Raw genomic sequence first — 20,273 nt, 5'->3', positions numbered from 1 at the left:
GATGACCTTTCACTGAACTCACCCAAGTTCACTGATGTCTGGACACGTCATTGCAGATATGGTCTAAGGCGTGCTGAGTAAAGAATAATCACTTCCCTCAGCCTTCTGGCTACTGTCCTACTGATACAGGTCATTCTGCTGCTAGCCTTCATGGCTTTGGGCTGATCAAGAACAAGGATGTAGTTCATTCTTGGTTTCTTATTCAATCTTTGTCCTGTTTGATGACCCTGTCAGCACAGGTGCCAAGTAACACCGAACAGCTGAATGAGCAAAGCAGAAGTGCAAGACTTTCTGCCCAATCTTGCAGCCTGCCCTCACTTCATATGAATGGAAGACCAACTGCTTCCTCACATCATGCAAAATCATATAAACAACCTTGTAGGATAGCAGAACTGCAATGACAACATGAACTGCCCACAGTCTTAGGCTGTTTCTCTATATCTGAGTTACAGATAACAAAGATCCAAGCAAAGTCACTGGCTCTCTCTTGTCTGTAGTGCTCTAGTTGTTTTACTTTTTGCATCAGAAATTGTTCATCCCAGAAAATACCATGAGGGTGTGGGATTTTCTTCATCAATTTCAATGCAAACATGTGGTCAGACAAAGCACTTTACATTCAGTTCAGTAGCCAAAGTGTACACTTGTACTCAGGGACACAAATAAAAGGGACATGCAAGAAGAGACTCTATTTCAATGGGAAAGCATGGTTTTCCACCTAAAATGTGACAAGTCAATATGCATCATGAAACACAAGATATTTTTAGTTCTTATTCAGTTTATGAGCATAATATCAAACCTCCTCTATATAACATGCCAGCACAGTAATGAAACTAAGATAAAAAGATGAGCAAGCGTACTTCATCCAATATGTCCAAGTATCAATATACTGCTTATCTCTTTGCTTGAATAAAAATACTTGCAAAATGTATCAGTAATTTTTTTCATTAAAGTTTCAAGAGGAAAAAGCATTAGGATTTTATACAGCATATACAAAAAAGGTTTAAATTTTTAAAGGGACTGTAGAAGTGGGAATTGGGCCTCTCGACCTTAAATCTGAATCAAATGTGAACACACTGCCAACCCTGTGGAATCCAGAATTTCCCACACATTTTTGCTGGCAGGTACGGATGCTTGTGAGTGTAAAGCCTGTCTGCTGTGATTGTCTGAAGAAAGCAGCCCTTGACTTAAGAGACATAAGAAAACACAGTAAGCACATATACCATAGTCTATTATTTTAGCCACCATTGCTGTACCTAAACACTTCAAAAGCATCTCTCGATGAACACTTCACAGGGAAACTTTTGATCACTCTATGAACGTTTCTGTATTTTCTATATTCAAGGAAAACACATTCACCTTCCGTGAAAAGGGGTTCTTGCACAATTTTACAGTTGATGTATATATTTTCATCAAATCCTGTCTGCATTCATAGCTCTTGACTGACAATTAGCAGCATATAATTTGAACAGGAAAATTGAGGAGAAATACACAGTGGTTTTAAAATCAGAAACGGCACTTGTTTATGATAATATCTGCAGCTCTTCCATCTAAGTACCCACACAGATTGCACATACTCCCACAGAGATGGAAATTAATACGTGAAATACCTGTGCAGCTTGAGCGTCACAGTTCCATAAACAGTAGCAAAGCCCAGAAGACGAACCCATCTTAGGAGAACACAGCGAAATACACTTGGCTCAAAATACAAAATGACAACCTATAGAACAGAAAGATAGAGAGAGCTTCAGTACTGCTTTCATGAGAAAGTAGTTCTTCATTCAAATGCAGAATAGCTGCAAAACAGGACAGCAGACACATTTCAGCTCGTACTGCTGTATATTTAGATTCTCTAGTAAAGCAGCGGGATGATCTGATCAACCAGCTGGCACAGTTATAGGCACCAACTTCTTTTGAAGGGAGCTGGCAAAAGCCCTGTGACAGACTGTGAAGTGACAACACTTTTAAATGCAATTCCACTGACTTTTCTTAACTGAGTGAAAACATGTACCCAGAGAAGAGGATAGAACAGACAAGGACATTTTCCTTGAGCTATTCCAGTAATATGCAGCTGGCCTAATTCTGGTTTGATGGGCTGTATTTACTAGGTTACACTTCAAAGTCACTCCTAATAAACCTATCAAAATTATAGTTGCTCATTTTTTTCTGCCAAACTAAAGTGATTGCACGAGCCTCGCTCTATCCAAAATGACAAAATATTGATGACATATTTGACTGTTTTCTTCCCCATACATTTTACCTAAGATATACCAAATCTCCCTATGCATCATCACATTCTTAAGGAAAATAATCTTTTTGTTCACCTACATATTTCTCTAATCACAACAAAAAGGTCCTACTGGCCTTTTGCACTATCTATCAAGTACCATGCATGACGACAACATCCCATAAGCAGTAAAATAAAGCTACTTCTGCAGGTATAGTGCATATAGAAGCTTCACTACCAAGTAAAATGCCACCCTTCTCTAAAACAGGCCTGCTCGGTGGACTCGGTCACAATTTGAACCAAGAATCCATTTCTTCTCATTCCAACAGGCTTTGTCCCTGGTGTCCTGAGGCATGATCCCATATTCCTTCTCAGCACTGGCCCCTTCCTTCTTTCATCTCACCCCACCAGGAGCCTGATGTCTCAGGGATTTGGCTGTAAGCTGCCCCTACCCCACCTGCAGACCCCGCTTGATCAGCAGTTAGACCCAGTGCATCCCACATGTCTGACTAAACCTGATAAAACGACCCAGTGCACCACAGTATAAATTAATTGGGTAATCCTGGTTCACAAAAGAAAGCACTGAAACATTTCAGGCCATCTGCCACAGTTTCATTTACAGTCAGTACATTCTGGCAGCAGAGGTAGTATTATGCCTACTGGCTGCCACATGGTATTATTTTCCTAAGTAAATGCTCTTCTATGTGGGAATTCAAGTCCAGGATATGGCCAAAAGCCCAGGACTGTGTCCTTTGGGTGACACAGACTTCTTTTAGAAGGGTGGGAACAAAAGTGGCAGACATGGGCTGAGAAGCTTTTGTGCTTTGCTGGCATGCTTTTCTTTTACAGAATCAAACTATTTCTTTTAAAAATATGTTTTGTTGAATTAAACTGTGGTGCAAAACTTAATCTGCTTTTTTTCACTGTTATTGGACTGAGATGTTTCAAGGTAGACATTTTCTGGGAATATGACAACTTCTCCATGTAGGGAAGGAAGGGAACAGCGTGCAGCTTTTCTCCTTGGAAAATCAGCTGGAAAAATAAAATGCATCCACACACGCATGACTATGCTTGGGCAAACAGAGCATCCAGTAAAAAGTTTCTCAGAAAGACCTGAATGATAGCAATGACCTCTTATCCTAATATACAGTTACATACATTAGGACAGTTGCAGAACCAGAGCAAAGTCTGTAGCAGTAATATGCCTCCTGAGGTTTGCCAGGGGGTAGAAAACACCACGTTTCATCTTTGATTCTTCCAAACTAGAAAAACAATGTCAAAAAAAGACTGGTGCACAGAGATCCTGAACATTTCAAAGTCGATCTGAAAGCAGAATTTTTCAGAGAATTGAAATGGGAAGGTCTGAAAACTCTCCAGGCATAGAATTTTTTGAACAAGGGCAACTGCTCGCTTTGCTGTGCAATCTGACACAGCAATTTCATCTGCAGTAGCTTGTTGAAATATTAACTGCTTGTGTCTAGAAAATCTCATTGATTTGCACTGAATCATTTGTATGAGCAGCTGAGGCATTTGGCTAGATATCAACCAAGAAACCACCACTTCAAATGCAGCCCAGCGTGAGTCGGTATGTGGCACCTCACCACGAAGGCTGCAGAGGCAAGGCTCTGTTGCAGAAAACTGGTCACCTTTTTCCTTTTGAATACTGACCCAGTTTACCTGCTCCTTCCCCCAGTGGTGTAGGACATTGCAGAAGCACGACTTGATCCAAGTTTGAATCCCTTTTGGATCTTCCTGTGTTTATATGATGAAGAATAGTTACAGTGCTCTCGCAAGGGCCAACATCCATTTCTACCTATTTTTGCATGTGGTCTGTCATAGACCTAGGCTTTGAAGAGCAAGAACTGCTATATGTACACTTCACTTGCTTCCTAGGCTTTCCAGAAAGCTCCTCTGAGAATATGTCATTCCCATCAGGGCTCACCAGGACGTTCAGATGACTGCCCTCTCTAAGTTCTTGTTAGCATTAAGTCTCTTATAATCACCATGAATTTTCAGAGGCACAATTTTTAAATTGAATAATCTTTAATGGATTAGAGCCAAGGGGCTATAGAAAAACTGCCCTGAAATTCATGCTCAATTTTTTAATCTAAGTGGAATACAATTCTTGTAAAGAATCTGGTCCAAAGCATGGCTGCTGCACTCCATCCCTCACTCTCCCTAGGTTTAAAAAAAAACAAACAAAAAACCATAAGATAGAAGTCTTGGTTTAGTTTCATACCAGCCTCTTCTACCTCACCAAAAACCCCATTCACTACTGTTATTCCCAGATCTAAGCTTTCTTCAAGTGACAAACAACATGCAGCAAAAGGTTGCTGAGCTCCAAGTGAGGATGAAACCAGGATTCACCCACATATCCAGGTTGCTCTCAGCAGAACAAGGGAATCCCTCTGCAGATCTAAAAGACTGCCCTGCCCACCAAAAATCTGACAATAATTCATTTTCCTTTTGCTTTTATAATGCATTAGACCATAACAGCAGCATAGATCCCACTAAAAATGCTTAGAGGTTTTGCTGATAGATGTAATAAAACCTCTTTACTGTACATAAAGAAATGTGTTAGCTGTTTTGCCAGCACCTGGAATTCACTTTAATACCAGACATAAGTTTCTGTTACTTAAATAGCAAAGATCAGGGAAAAAAATATTTGGAAATCAGGAGAAGCCAAACAGTGACTGTTCATGTACCAGTTACTGCAGCTGTGCGTGAGACTTCATGAACTATCTCATCTTTGTCATTTGGACAAATGCATTTAGATGTCTGCTTTTAAACCCAATGTGTTTTAAGCTATTATTATCCTTGCCAAAACACCGTCCCAGCAGTCACGCTACCACTTGTGGAGTCAGAGATGAAAAGACTTTCTGAGGTCACCAGCTAACTGTCAAGTGTGTTTAGAGCTGGAGAATTACGGTCATGGAAGAGGGACTTAGCTTGCTGACACAGCGATGAGCCAGCTCCGTTATTCATCTCACGTGATGAACAGACACGCACACTCTCTAAAGACAATGGCTAAAGTCAATACAGGCACCTTGCACAATACAGCAAATTTTTGTTATCAGGACAGGTAGGGCAGTAAAAGTGCAAAGAGAACTAACACTTAACAACTGAAGGTTGAATATCATAATAGAGTTTGTTGTCACAAAAAATTAGCAATTAAGGACTTTTATAGGATCAGTGCCATTGCTTCTTAAAAGATAAACAAATAATCTTTAGAAAGATTATTTAAAAAAAAAATCCACCTTATCACAGCTCTATAATGTTAACAGTAAGCAATACTTCTGTGCATCACAAAATACTCTTTTATTTTTCAGATTAACTTTATTGTGCACATTAAAAGATGGTTAATTCTGCACTTCACCTTGGGCACCAGATACAGGCAAAAACATTTTAATACTGTGCATTTCCCCAAGGTGCATTAACTGGGATAGTAAATCAGCTAGGTCTAGTAAATCAGTGCAAGTTCCATAGAAAACCCAGGGATAAAGGCAGATACCTTGAAGAAGTTCAGCTTCAGCTACTTGAACAGAATCTTGGCCTACAGGCTTCAAATACGCATCTCCATTGGCTAGAAAGCATTTATTTTAGGGAATTTGCTTTACTACATGTCAATTAATAATCTGCATTGGGAGGACTAAACCAAGCATTCTATAGCCAGCTGTAACTATTTTGTAATGTGTTGAAGACAATTTGCTTTTCACCTTGATTTTTAAGCCACAGAAGTCACATGAATAGATCAAAAACTCATTTTCCTCTTCAATCATCAAACTGCTATACTCCATATTGAGAAGGAATGGGAAACACTATAACGTCTCAAAAGATCGGAAGTCGAAGAACTTTAAAAAATACATGTGGTTGTCAGTGCTACAAATCCTAAAGCTAAACATGAAAAATTTTGAGCAGGACCTTAACTAAAAAAGCGTCAAAGTGTTCATTTTTGAACCCTTCTTATTTTTTCCCTCAGTTGTAGAATCGTGGTAAGGTTTGGGTTAGAAGGGACCTTTAAAGATCATCTAGTTCCTAGTGCTGTGAGCAGGGATGTTATCCATATCAAATACATGGAAATGAAATTCAGAGTTTAGAATTTGAGCATCAGCATCATCTGGTTATGGATGAGAGATGAAAGTCACCTACTTTAGACAAAAGTGATCAAAGAGTAATAGTTATTTTCTCAATTGCAAATAACCATATTTTTCTTAAAATTGTGCACACTTAACCCAGAGAGCATTTCAGGAAAACTATCTACTTTTTATATTGAACTTCAGAATTTTTTGCAAGTACTCTGCACAGTTCAATGCAGGACATGACACAGCCATTTAACATAATGCCTTTCGGGCTAATTCCATTAACAAGCATCTAGGAGATACTGTGAAGAGATCCATCTGATCTGTTCCACTGCCCAATACCATCTGCCCTTGCCTGACTGCAACAGCTGTCTAGGGTTGTCTCTAGGCAATTCTGCTACAGAACAAGCCATCAGATACTTCCTTTCAGTATCCTGCTGTGCTGTGAGATGGGCAGTCTTCCTTCTTCTGCCATGTTTCAGTACTTTCTTCCAACACATAAAATACTCTCTAGGGTACATCAAGTCACCTATTAACGTTTCAGTCCTAATACTGAGAAGGGATTTCCTGCAACGGAGATGCCGTTTGCAGTGTTAGATAAGCTTGCCATCCAAACTCATAACAATCTGGCACTACACTTCCTAGAAAAGGGACCAATCAATCCACTTCTATGTGGGCACAATGCCATCCTAACAGATGGGCATGAATGGAGGCATTCATGAGCCTGTGTACACTACGGGTACCACATACCACTGTTCAAAACATGAGTCACAGCTCAGATCATCTGCTTAAGTATTAGCGAGTGCACAACTCCTTATCCAATCCTGTACTACCAACAGATATTTCCGGTGCAACTACACAAACCACTTTAGAGGTATGATAGCAGCTGAATACATACTTAGGCTAATTACATAAGAACACTTCCTTCCATTTTCATCCCATTTTTTTTAACTATATGTGCTTTTTAAGACATGACATTTTATTCTAATACGTCTGCGAACAACAGCACCATCAAACCCCTCCATCTTTGCAAATCTCACCATTTTAAAGCAAAGCTGTGCCAGATCATCAGCTCACTGCCTCTGTAAAGCACTTTGCTGCAGGAAACCACAGTAACTACTCAGTAAGTTTTATTCTTGCCTCTGAATTGGAACTGAATCAAATTCCCAGTACACAGCACTGGAGGCATTATGCTGCTGGGGGCAATGCATTTCAGGAAAGATGTATGTCAAAGTCAAAATACTTAGAGCCACTTAAGATCTTTTGGGTTTCTTCATAAAAGAAGACAAGTTTTTCCTAGTCACCCACACAAAGTCCAGCTTGAAATTCTGCCTACTGAAATCCTCTTTTCCTTCCCACTACACTTTCAACTGTAGATATTCACTGCCTGTCTTAATATATATATTAATATATATTAAATCTCTGTCTGTATCTGTGTTTCAGCAAAGACACGTCTTGCCTATAAAGTCTTTGAGAAGACCATGACCCAGTACAAGCTCCTAACCACCAGCATCAGTGTAAAATACGACGGCAGACTTCTAGAACTTGATTCATCAGAACCCTTTGCTATCACTAGGTTTTATTACACTTTGGATTCATCCCCATCAAGCAGTAACAACAGATCTCTAAAGCTGTTTAAGGAACAAATGTTTTAATATTTTACAGAGGAGCTCATTTAGTCTCCTGAGAGATATTACTGGTGATTAAGCAAACAGAACCTTCAAGACCATTCTGGTTTGACACAAGACTGCATACTTAGAATGCCTTTTTACTGATATATCTTCAATTATTTTCCCTCTTTTTTTTTGCTCTGTTCATAAGCCAGATCTCAGCTAATGCTTGACAAGACGCCCCTGAATATGTTATTCTGAGGAACATAAATGTCCATGTGACTTCCAAGATGTTGTCAAGTCTTTCCTCCAATTTGAAGAGAAAAAGTGATATGCCACAGATCCTACCAGCTCTGGAAATACTTATTTATAAGTGACCTGAACGTACGGCCTGAAAATGCATTTATCTGCCACAGATTCTAGCCCCTGCTTAGACTTACTAATTATCCAGCTTCACTGTTCCTATTAATGTTGGCCTAATGAATAGTATTCTAAAGTCAAGTAATAAAAAATCAACATATAATCCATGATGGATTGAAAAAGAGACATGTTTGCACTCTGCAAACAGATTTGATCCTCAACAAATGAAGTTTTATCCCAACAAGGTTCACGCAGTGGAGAAGGGCATTCTGGGACTTTTTCCTAATAAAGGCTAAAACTTTGTCACAAAACAATTCCTCAGCTTATGAGAGACATCAACTGATGCCCTGGTTAAATCAAGTATAAATGTTAAGGGTTGAAGGGCACCCCAAGGGTCAATTCACAATCAACAAGAGAAAGGAGATACAAAACAAGACAGCACACCAGGTCTGTACCCTCTTACAGGAAAAAAGCTAAGAACTAGTATTAACAAAAAGACTAGAGCAGGCTGCTGTGGGAACCATCAGGGGAACTGAGGAGACACAGAAATTACCTTGAATCACTGAGTTATCACATGTGTTCTCTGCATCTATTTCCAAACAGAGATTATGCTTAGCTTTTCATTGTAATAGAATAAACTATTTATCTTTAACCATAAACGTCTCAAATACAAGGAGAGATTTCAATGGCACTGGCTCAGGGAATGATGATCCTAAGCAGGTCATTCAGGAAGTCTCCCAGTCTAAGGGGCTATAGGCACTGAGCTGTTGGAGGTGGCAAATCCCATTTCTTGTGGGCAAATCCCACTCTTGTCCAAGAAAGGCGTCTTCCTGACCTCTGTGAGTTATTGGATGCTTCTGCAGCATGGAGTACAAGACAGGGAGAAGGTCTGAAGCTCAGAAGTTCCACTGAGACCATGACAAGGTGTACTGTAATGAACAAATTACCTAACACTGAAAAATCCAAGTCTGAAAAAAAAAATATGATAGCTGTAATAATGTCCCATCTTAAGACAGAAGAGAAAATAAAGTCTGAATTACATACTAGGTTTTCCTTGTTCTCATTCAAACATACTTCTGCTTCACCACTACCAGAAAGCAAAAGAAGCAAATGAATATTCTTCAGGCAGTCCAAACAGGAATGGGTTTGGCTGGCCCAACAGATCTTCTTATCCATCTGCTTTGATGTGCCAATTATTTGTCTGTCTTTGGTATGTGTCTGCCCCTCATACATATGTTGGTTCCCTCCTGACAGCCTCACAGTCTTTAATACAGTTACCCTAAAAGTCGCCTGAAGAGCCTCAGAAGTCAGTCCTTGAGGACTTGAGAACTGGCTCATGTCAGTAGTTCAGAGGCTTCAAGTTGGTGAGATGTGGACTTGGTTGGACATCCACTTAAGTCAAGACATTGCCTCACAAAGATTAAAATCTGTTCAAACGAGATTTTTAAAAACAGTAATAACTGTTGTGCTTCAAAATTTAAAGCCTATCAGAATCCATGTCACTAACTGTGCACAGGAGCTTCTCCTGACTCATGCAGGTCACCAGCCACAGTTTTGAAGCACAAAATAATAACTTATCTGATTTTAAAGATACGTAAGAGCTAGCCAGGGAGTAGGAGCCTTTGACTTCACTGAAAGGCAACTACTCAAATATTTAAAAAATATCTGGCTTCTTGCCTTCAAACAGAGCTTCAAGCATTAAGAGCAGTGTAATTAACACCAACACTGATGTAGTTAACACATTTGATGTTCTTCTTCCCAAAATTATACAAAAAGGCCTTGGATTACTTTCCAGTCAAATATTGAAAGAGAAATGAAAATGTGGGTTTCCTGATCAAGCACATACATGGTCAGGTTTTCAGTGAAGTTTAATAGACCTGATCTGCCAGCAGGAACACTAAAAGCAAATATGAGCAGATGAGACATTCAAGGCTTCAGCCACATGCACACTATGGATGAGAAGAGAAGCACAAGTGAAATACAGAGAAGCTGAGCTCCTTAAACATTCAGTGCTTCTGTTTTCATAGTGTGCATTACATTCAAAAAACATAATTCAAAATTAATGGAAATAATTTTATCAGAACATTTTATCTAGACAAAAGGTATGATGTATGGGCACACCAAAAATTGTTCTCACTGATGCAAAATTATAAAAGTGGAAAATCAAAGGAAGTTGTAAAGTCAAAACATCTTCTAAAATATTTGCTTTTTCCACCAGTTAACTTTTATAATGCAACTATTTCTGTCATTTGTTCAGATACATTTTTTCCCATGTAACACACCACTTGGGTAAATGACAACAGTCAACTGAATGTTCTAGTTTACCTACTTCATATGTGAAAACAAAATCCCAAACTTACTTACTGGATGCATTACTATCACCTTTTCTTAACAAACACGTGGTCATCAAAGAAGCAGAAAGAGAAACTCCTTAAAAAGGAGCTGAAACATCTCTAATGAAAAAAACTGACATCTATTCAGCCCAGTCATTTGCCAAATCATTGACACATTTTAACAACAGGGTTAAGGGTATGCTAGTTTCATTATTTTATTAAAAACAAGGAAAATCTAACAATCAATTTTAAGACCACATCTGATTTTAGGAAAAAGGAATCTTTTAGAAACATAATGGTAAAGGAATTTATATTAAAATAAATCTTGCAAGAGCTGCAGCTAAATCAAGACATAATAGACTAAATTATTCAGAGCAATTTGTCAAGTATACTTAATGCAAGACACAGGTCATACAAGACTTGTATAAAAGTCACACAGACTTTTATATCTCATGGATTCAGTATGGCTGAAATCCTTAGAAATATACAGTGCAGACAGGGGGTTTTATGTGAGTATTTCAAAATACTGACTTATACTTGGGGAAAAGAAAACATGCAATATTTAGAGTTCCAAAAATACCTTATCCCCTGGTCTTAATCTATAAAAGCCAGTGAGGTATTTAATGCTGAGTTTGTGAGAAAAAAAACTACCTGATGGTTTAGGTTCTTCTGGAATACCTCCTTCCTGGCTGCATGCTCTCTCTGAGCTACATATTGGCAGGTTCATGCGTCAAGGCAAGAATTCTATTGACATCAGCTTTTAAGACTGTTATTGGGAAGAGATAATGAGGACAGATCAGGACTTTGAAATACACTGTTAAACCACAGCAAAAAGCAGGACAGAACCAGCTGCAACTCTGCTCAGGAAAGTTTTTGTCAGTATTTATTTTGACAACCAGCAATTTAGAAAAACTCTCTCCGCAAAATACCAGCTGGACACCTCAATCCAGCCAGCGCTGATTAGTTTACTGCAGACATCACTGCTGGAACTATCGACTTTTAATTTTCAGCTTGTGTACCTGTAGCAACAACAGCAGTGGGGATAAGCCAGAGGCCACAGTGTGACAAACCTCCAGAGAAAGTGCTGGGAACATTCCATCTCCTAATGTTCCATAATGAAGAATGGATGCCTTTCTGAGAAATCTGCTATAGGTAGACTGAAGCCATCAGCTTCAGCAGAGAGGTAATTGGATGAATAGTGAAAATGAGTGACATACTCTGCTGGCATGAGCAGCATGAACATTAATCTGAAATCTACATTAACCATTTTAAGCAAATTATGTCACTAACATGATTAATTAATTATGAGTAATTAACAAAGTCCAGAAGAAACCACAGCTGCAAACTCAAAATTCACTCCGCAGTAGAAGCTACAGAAATAGGAATGAAACACTTCTTCTCTTCCTAGTACAAAGACATTCTTATAGTTCTCATATCACAAGGATATGAACATTGCTATCTTCAAAAAAAATTGTCTGGACAGTATGCTTGGCTAAGAGGGCCAGAGTGCTCATGCTCTTTGGTTCTAGCCAAAAGTAAAAAAAATTGTTTAAGATAAATCCATGCAATAAAAATATTTATGCAGTATTGAGCAGATATTGTAAAATTATTATGATCGAGAAACTAAAGCAAATTTAGCAAAATAAATTCCTATATTCAAGGTGATCAAGCTCTTCAGAGATTTTCTCTCAGTCACATATGATATCTAGGTGATTTTTAAAGAACAGCATAAAATTAATCACACATTTGTATAAATATTTATGCATCAATACATTTAAAGACAGAAATAGATTTGATGCATTTGTTGCTCTCTTTCAAAAGTTAGCTACTTTTCATGCAGATTCCAAAGCACATTGATTCCAAAATGCAGCATAATTCAAGTATATCTGTGCCAATGTTTTCTTCTTGATGAAAAGCAACACAGAACTTGATCAGTATCAGTTTTCTGCAATCCTAAGCAACTCTGAAATACACTTTATTGCAGAAGGGTTCACAGGGCATCTCCATGAGCCATAAAACACTCCTTCACACAGTATGTGTGGAAGTCATATTTTCTACATTCACTCTCTTCCACCACATTCAACTAAGGTGATTTGATACTATAATCCATCTATTTCCATAGGGATGATAAATCTGGTGTAGAGGTTCTACACACCTGAGCTAGGGAAGACAAGTGAATTGTTGAAATCCAAGACAGCCAGGCTAAAATCCCTCTGTATTCAATGGGGAACACTGTATGCAGAGGCCAAACCACATTGTTCTTCTACAGGTACCTAAGGTAGGTTACGAGTGCTGTCCTCCAGAGGTGCCTACTTTTCTCCATGGGCTATAAAGGCACCCTGGGGCGAAATGGGATGTTCAGAGTTAAAAGTAATTAAAAAAAACTCAACCAACCAACCCTGCACTGCAAATAGCCACTCCAAAGTTTTACTCACAGTTCTCAGCACTCTTTCCTTCTCAAATGCAGGCAGTTAGCAACCTGTCAGACCATGTAAAGTCCATCCTTCAACTCTGAAATACTACAGAGGACAACAAGCTGGAAAAGGCTTTAGCCTGATTTAATATTTATTACTATTTTAAACTGGGTGTCACAAAGGAAGCAAAGAACTTTAGAACAACTCAACAGATTTGGAAAGAAATGAGCCTAGAACAAAAGGTATGTTTCGTGGATTTTAAGGGGGATGCAGATATACAGAAATAAGATGCCAAAGAAAGTAACAGAAACAGTAGCTCGCTGAGGGCTATGAATGGACAGGTGTCATTTAAATTACAGAAGAAAAGTGAAAAAGCTGTAAAATGAAAAGTAACGATCTCAAAGGAGATATTGGATACAAGATGGCAAGAAGCTATCTTGAGCAATGTATCAGCAAGACAGCTGGATGAACTCAGAGGAGCCTCTTCTTTACAGACCTCAGGAAGAATATTTCCTTAATAGTTCAAGAACAACATATTCAACTCTGAATGAGCAGTCTTCAAAAGCTTCAACACGTGTAGGTGGCAACCAATTAAAGAGAACAACTCAGAAAAGAAACCTCCCCTTGGAAATGCTGCATGGAAGTGGAAAGTAGGAGGTTTGGATCTTGGGGTAGAACTTCAGGAAATTGAGCGTGGACTTGAAAAACTTTAAAAAGAGCAGTGGCTGAGAATTCTGAAGTACAATGGTGCAGGAAAGAGAGGAGTCAGGTGACACAGGTGTTGCACAATGTGAAATCACTGACTGGGAGAAACTAGGGTAATAAACCCTCCTCCTCCGGAAAACAAAGTTTCATGACACCTCAATGATTTGTATTGCTGCTCATCACCTGAACAATCAGCAACAGTGAAAACCCTAAGGGACTACAGGCAAATCTCATCCTTCAAATACTGCATTTTCTAACCTTTGCATACATTCAGGTTTTCCATCAAACGGCATTGCCAAATGCACAAATAAATGTATTGATGAATTCTTAATTGTCTGACATGGGCAATTTATTTTTCAAAAAGTAACAGAGAAGCCACAAAACATTTGAGATATAAGGTTGCATTAGACAGGCATATCTTTGATCTTTAACTTTTTTTAGGTTATCATTAAAAACTTCAATCCTCTCTCTCATACGATACAAAGTCTTTTTGGGTCATAACGATTTGAACTCAGACACTCAGAACTGCATCAAGACTTGCGATTTGTTTTGCTGAACTCTGCTTTTTCTGTAACTTAGGGTTTGTTTAATGTGAATATAATTGCCATTTACTTTGAACATGTAAAGTAACTGTACATAAATAAATTGTGAATAAGGAAAAGAAACTCCAAGGAGCTGAATTTTTATTATTTTGAAAATTAAGTGGGATTAGATGAAACAACAGTGCCCTGTCTGCAGTGCAACAATTAGCAAGTTTCTGAGGAAAGTTCTTGACAGTAAATGATTTAACCTGGAAATCAACTAAATTCAAGCTATGTTTTTACAGTGACATCAGTTGAGGTCCATATGCTACTTTCTGCTCATACCTAAAAATAACTTAACCATTCAGTTAGAAGCCAGATCTCCACATTTTAACCAACAGGTAATCTAACCAACAGGTAAAATACTCTCCCTACTGCTCTGAGGAGTTGGACTAATATTTGTGCTTATACCCATATACTACTGCTTAATGAAGCCATGTGAAATGGAACAATAGCAGCACAAGAGGCTGAACACTTCTCATACTTGAGCATCTTAGAGCCAAAGCATTAAAGCTTTCTTCAAGGTGGTATGAGTTTGTATCTTCTGAGTCACAGGGGGAACTGAACCCAAGTGCCACATCCAGAAGAAAAACATTAACAAGTGGAATACTGAAAAAAACCACTGTCTGTAGGCTGTGTTTTTTACCACCTATGCTTGGTAAGAAAGTGAGGATTGCACAGTGTACCTGAAGAAAGGGTTCCAGTCTGCAGCCCACGTGAAGGAAGGCATGTTCCCATGCAGAAAAACGAGGCAGATCATAAACCACAAATTCCTCTCTCTTCAGCACATCCAACTCCCTAAGAGTCCCTGACTGGGAGCACATGGCCCTCTCATGCCAAGAGTACCTCACTTGACCTCAAGGCACCAAAACTGAACAGTGTAATATGGAGTTGCAATGCTTCCCCAACGGGAAGTTGAGTCCTTAAAAGACTTGCCATGATAAAAGTTGAAGCTGTATTAGGAAACACATTCCCTACTAATGGCTTAACTATTCAACCACATTTAGTCTCCTCTTTTCAGAGACACTGACCAAAATAGCTATAACCAGTACCTGCTGGTTCCCTCCTGTTGTGGTAGCTGCAAAAATAAAACATTAGAAATACCAGTCTTTCAGGGTGAGATCGCTCATTTGCATTCCTGGCACATCTCACTTGCACGGTCCACAAAATGCGTTCATTAACAGATAACAAAACAGCAGAAGGAGGCTTTCTTCAAATGTTCCACTCCTTCCTGAGCACAGGGGGAGTCCTCCAAACATTTCACTGATTTATCAAACAAAAGTCCCACCCTTTATCAGGAGAGACATATTCTACTGCATTTTGTTGCGAGGCAGTCCTCTGCATTTAACTGCAATTATTTATTTATATGAACTTCCTTCTCCATCCTCCCTACCAAGCTGCTTGTGGTGTTGGATAAACAACTGTACAATAAAAAAACCATAAAAGTAGAAGGACAAAATATTTGAGAGTAAAATTAACAGTTGTCACCAGAACTAATAACGAGATGGTAAATAGAAACCAAAATAACTGAACTCCAGGAGGCCAAGGAGAAACACAGCAATTTTTAAAAAGAGAAGTCAGACTCTAAGATAGACAGATAGCAATGAGATAAACCAACTAAGTGGTGAGACCCCATATCTGAGACTGCCCAAAACAAACATTTCAAGACTCACATTTAGATGAGGAGCTGTGAGTACTCAGAAGGCCATGACCTTCTTTTTCTTCAAGGTTCTTGAACACTTAATATATATATAACAACTATTTATGATTTAAAACAAATCCATTCTGGCAGATTTTGATGGGATTGATTGTGACATGTCTGAGAAAAATGCATTACTTTAAACAGTCTGAGGAAATGAACCTAGCAGATTCAGTGTATCATGATACAAAATTTCATCTACTTTATGAAAGACACGCATGGAGGGTAAAAAAAACCCCAAACATTTCTTCGAACTTCCTTAGGTAACTACAAAATCTCAAGAATGTCTGATGTGCTCTCTAGACCAACAGAGTACTCAGTGTTCAGCGACAGGAACATCTCTGTCCTCTGTTTAATTTTCTTTCTTTCACTCTGGTTTCAACTTTTGTCCAACTTTTTCCTGTTATTTAACCTATTTCTTAATCAGTTAAGACTAAACACTATTTGAAGTTAGATCAAGGTTCCAAACTTTTTGTTTTCATTTGTTGACAAAAACAGAGAATGATTTTTCTCAATTTTACTGTCTTCTCAAGAATTCCTTGTCTGTCAACTAGCTTGTTTAATCTGATCTTCTATTATTATTATTATTATTAACAATAGCATTACTAATTATGGCATCAAATACAATTAATTATCTATCAATTTCACATCTTCAAGTTCTTGATCACATCTGATGTCTGCTATACACACTGGAGAGTCAAATCAGAAATGAGTGCCTTTCACAACTATATCATTTGATATGAAAGGCTTTTGATGTTATCAGGTTAGCCCAGTTTATAGGTACTTGTGGAAAACCTGATATAGTAGAGGTTTCCTTTCCAAATGTAGTAAGTACAGATGTCACTTATCCTAAAAAGACAAGTTAACCTGAGAAAAAAGTGCTCCTTATTACTTGTCAAATCCCACAACCAACAGCACAACACATCAAATTTCTTTTCCTGTAAATCTAGCAATGTGGAATGTTTTTGGTTCCAGAAAAATTACATAAAGAGCAGCTAAAAGTGAAATTTAGATATTTTTTTTATGTATTCCTGGTGACATCTGAAATTGACAGATACCTGGTTGTTGTCAATAATAAATCTATTCATCTCACTTAAGACTTACATGGTAGGTATTTAGAGTATGTTTCTGATTCAGCTATCTTCCAAAATTCTTGGATCTTTTTTAAAGACCTGAGCATATGATATTCCAACAGAGCCTTATGTTGAATTAATGGGTAATATATATGTTCCTTATGGTTTTAAAATACTTGTTATGACAGCATTTTGCCTTCTCGTAGCAACAACTGGTGATTACTTGAACAGAGAGTGTCTGCTACTATGGCAGTAACTTATTTGGATTATGATTTCAAAGATGTAAATATGCCTTAAGGCTTGGAAAGTAAACACACATTTAATAAATATGGATATAAAGAGCTGACTAAATAACCCAGTACATAGACTTCTGTAGATCAGTTCTTTACAGGTTTCAAGGCAGTGCCATCAATAAAGACAGAAAAAAGGATGAGCTGACTCTACGGGCCAGGAAGTTCTGCCAGATTTAAAATAAAAAAACTCCACATTTCAAGGATTCAGCATGTTGGTGTTGTCAGATTTGGAATTTAAGAGACAGAGCTGAACACTGAGAACACATGCTTGTATACAGCACCCCAGTACATGCTATATTTGAGAGGATTAGGTTAGATAAAAAAACTAAGCAAAATTAGGAGATTTAACAACATACTACTGGAATATATACAATTGAACTCTGACTAATGTGACAACTTACATTCTTGGATTGACATAGAAAAAGAGATCTGAAGATTAAATCACAGCTCCATGTTTCAAAAACATTGGTTATTTAACTATTTCCTGCAGAAAATTCCGAAATTTAAAAGGAAGATGTAAGTCTGAACAAGATACGATACTTGAAGGGAAAGTGGAAAGCACTTCCTTATGCCAACAAAACTTCCTTTACTTTTCTTCCTAAATGTCATCACAGTCTGCATAAGTGTCAGCATATGACATATAAAATATACCTGTTTGATATACATGTAACAGGTTTAAACATTTCCTTCAGTGAAAGTGATAAAAAAAGTTTTGGTCATGCAGGAAAAACAGTATCAATATAAATTTATTAGGAAAAAAAAGTTAAATGAAGAACTATTAAGATTTCCCTTTATCAAAAAATGGTTTCTCACCAAACTTTTTGGTTTGGTGAGAAACCAAAGCAGAAGCAGAACCAAACCTCTTTGTAACACGCTCTCAGTCAGCAAGTGCCCACAGGGACGACGCGCTGCTGCCGGGATGGCAGTCGGCCATGGGAGCAGCACAGGGCACCCTCTCCCATCAGAAACTCTTAACACAGCTTGACTCCATCACAAAGCACTGAGACTGCAGCACACCCGAGGAACACACTCTGCCTTTGTGGTGGATCTGCCCACCACAAGTTGCACCAGTGGAACACATTTGGAATATGTAAGGATTTGTGTCTGTGTATGCTATGGATATGGTTTGCATTTTCCAGTGCAAAACCCTCAGATTACTTTTAAAACCAATGACCCTGACACTGACAAAGTTTCCAGGTACTCCAAGTATCTGCTTAGGTATACTTTTGCCTGCTTTTTGGCTTACTGCCTTTCTCACTAGCCTTGAGTCAATCTCACACTCGACATACAAAGCAAGAACCCTCTATTGTCTGCAACATGTGAGAAGACAACAAGACATGTAAATCGGTAATCCTTACCTGCCAAGGGGTCTAAGGCATCTAAAGGATTAGCTTCAAGATCGACTCCTTGCTGTAAGTCACAACAACCTTGTCTAATGTAGCATACATCTGAGCCCCTCTCTACACAAACAAACCCACCCAACTCATGCCAATGCCAAACCATGGAACATTTAACTCCCTTCTGAGCCCTCTTCAGTTGTTAGTGTGTAGGATCCAGCCTTACTGGTAAGGCCAAACCAAAGGACTGAGTAACCTCACTCAGGCCATTGAAAAGCAGTTTTAAATCCCTGGCTAGAGTGAGGGAGTGCAAAGACCCTTATCTGTAAAGGCATGCCAACTGTGAGGCAGCTCAGGCATCGGAAGCTGGCCTGTTCCCAACCCACTCTAGCAGAGCTGCTCCAGTTTACATGGAATACTTGAACATATTCACCAGGACACTCTGTACCTTATGAGCTCAGGTCAGTCCCCTAAAAATGAACAAATCTGAGTTAAAAACTCATCATTCCGTGACTATTCAGAAGAAGACTGGATTATTCATTTGATAAAACTCGGACCTGTTCTTGCTCTTGCCCCTTGACAATGCAAGCTTTCCCACTGTTCCTCCTATAATCTTAAAGCCCATAGATCGATGCTTTCTAGTGAGAGTTTCTTTCTGCTTTGTTTATCATCTAATGTCTTTTAATGCAAGTTGGATGCAGCTCCATAGAAATTAGAGTAGTTCTGAAATACAGTCCATGTGGGACCAGTGTCAGGCTTTTTCCTGTCTGTACTTCTACGCCTTAATCTTTTCAAGTCTAAATCAAATATTCTCAGATCATTCTCATAAAGTACCTATAATTTCTAGCACTGTAAAAAAAAAATGGATGCTACCAGACCTTTGGAAGATGAAAAATTCACCATTAAATGTGTCCTTGCTCACACCTTTAATAAAATATTTTTAAACACTTTCATTGTTGTTATTATTAGTAACAGCCATTTGTAACGTGATTCTTACTCATTGATCATGACCCTGCTGTGCACGGCACAGCTAAGCCAAACATCCCTGTACCAAAGAGTTCATAATTTAAATATGAGATGAGAAACCACACATCAATACAGAGGAAGTAAAAGGAAAGAATAAAAGATTTATCTTATACAATTATGTAAGTGGTGTTTTAGGAAAGAAAAAGAAAGCTTGCAAGGAGTAGTGAGAAATAACCGTATGCAAGCAAGGAACGAGCACTGAATGTACAATCTGTGGTTTTACAGATATCTTCTATAACATGTAGTCATGATAATAAGAGTGCTGACTGTATCAAAGTACAAGATGTCATTTGTGTCTTGTTTTCATTTCTATACTGTTTGATTGCTCAATTTTAGATTAATTTTCCTGTTGCTACATTAGACTTTTTGTTGTGTTTCAATGAGATCTCTCAAATTCTTTATTCGATTTTCTCACTATCATCCTTTCCCTTTTCTCTTTACATTGCTTTTACTGACTAAACAATATGCAATAAGGCTTTAGCACCCTAGCTTATTTAAAATATTAACATCAAATAATAATGACAATTGCAGATGATTTA

General features: G+C 38.3%; 1 protein-coding gene across 2 annotated transcripts in view; it reads right to left on the bottom strand.

Moving 5' to 3' along the window:
- GPR158 (G protein-coupled receptor 158) overlaps positions 1–20,273 on the bottom strand; it is a 184,048-nt gene that overhangs the window by 50,116 nt on the left and 113,659 nt on the right. For both annotated transcript variants that reach the window (XM_051802307.1, XM_051802308.1), the window contains exon 6: positions 1,608–1,717. In XM_051802307.1, coding sequence (XP_051658267.1) covers positions 1,608–1,717 — 110 coding nt within the window. The remainder of the gene's footprint in view (positions 1–1,607; positions 1,718–20,273) is intronic.

Source organism: Manacus candei, unplaced genomic scaffold (assembly GCF_025592945.1).
Source record: "Manacus candei isolate 608988 ecotype Guabito, Panama unplaced genomic scaffold, ASM2559294v1 h1tg000056l, whole genome shotgun sequence".
Taxonomy (NCBI): Eukaryota; Metazoa; Chordata; class Aves; order Passeriformes; family Pipridae; genus Manacus; species Manacus candei.
Note: the sequence above shows the minus strand (reverse complement) of the source record. Positions and strands in the feature narration are given on the sequence as shown.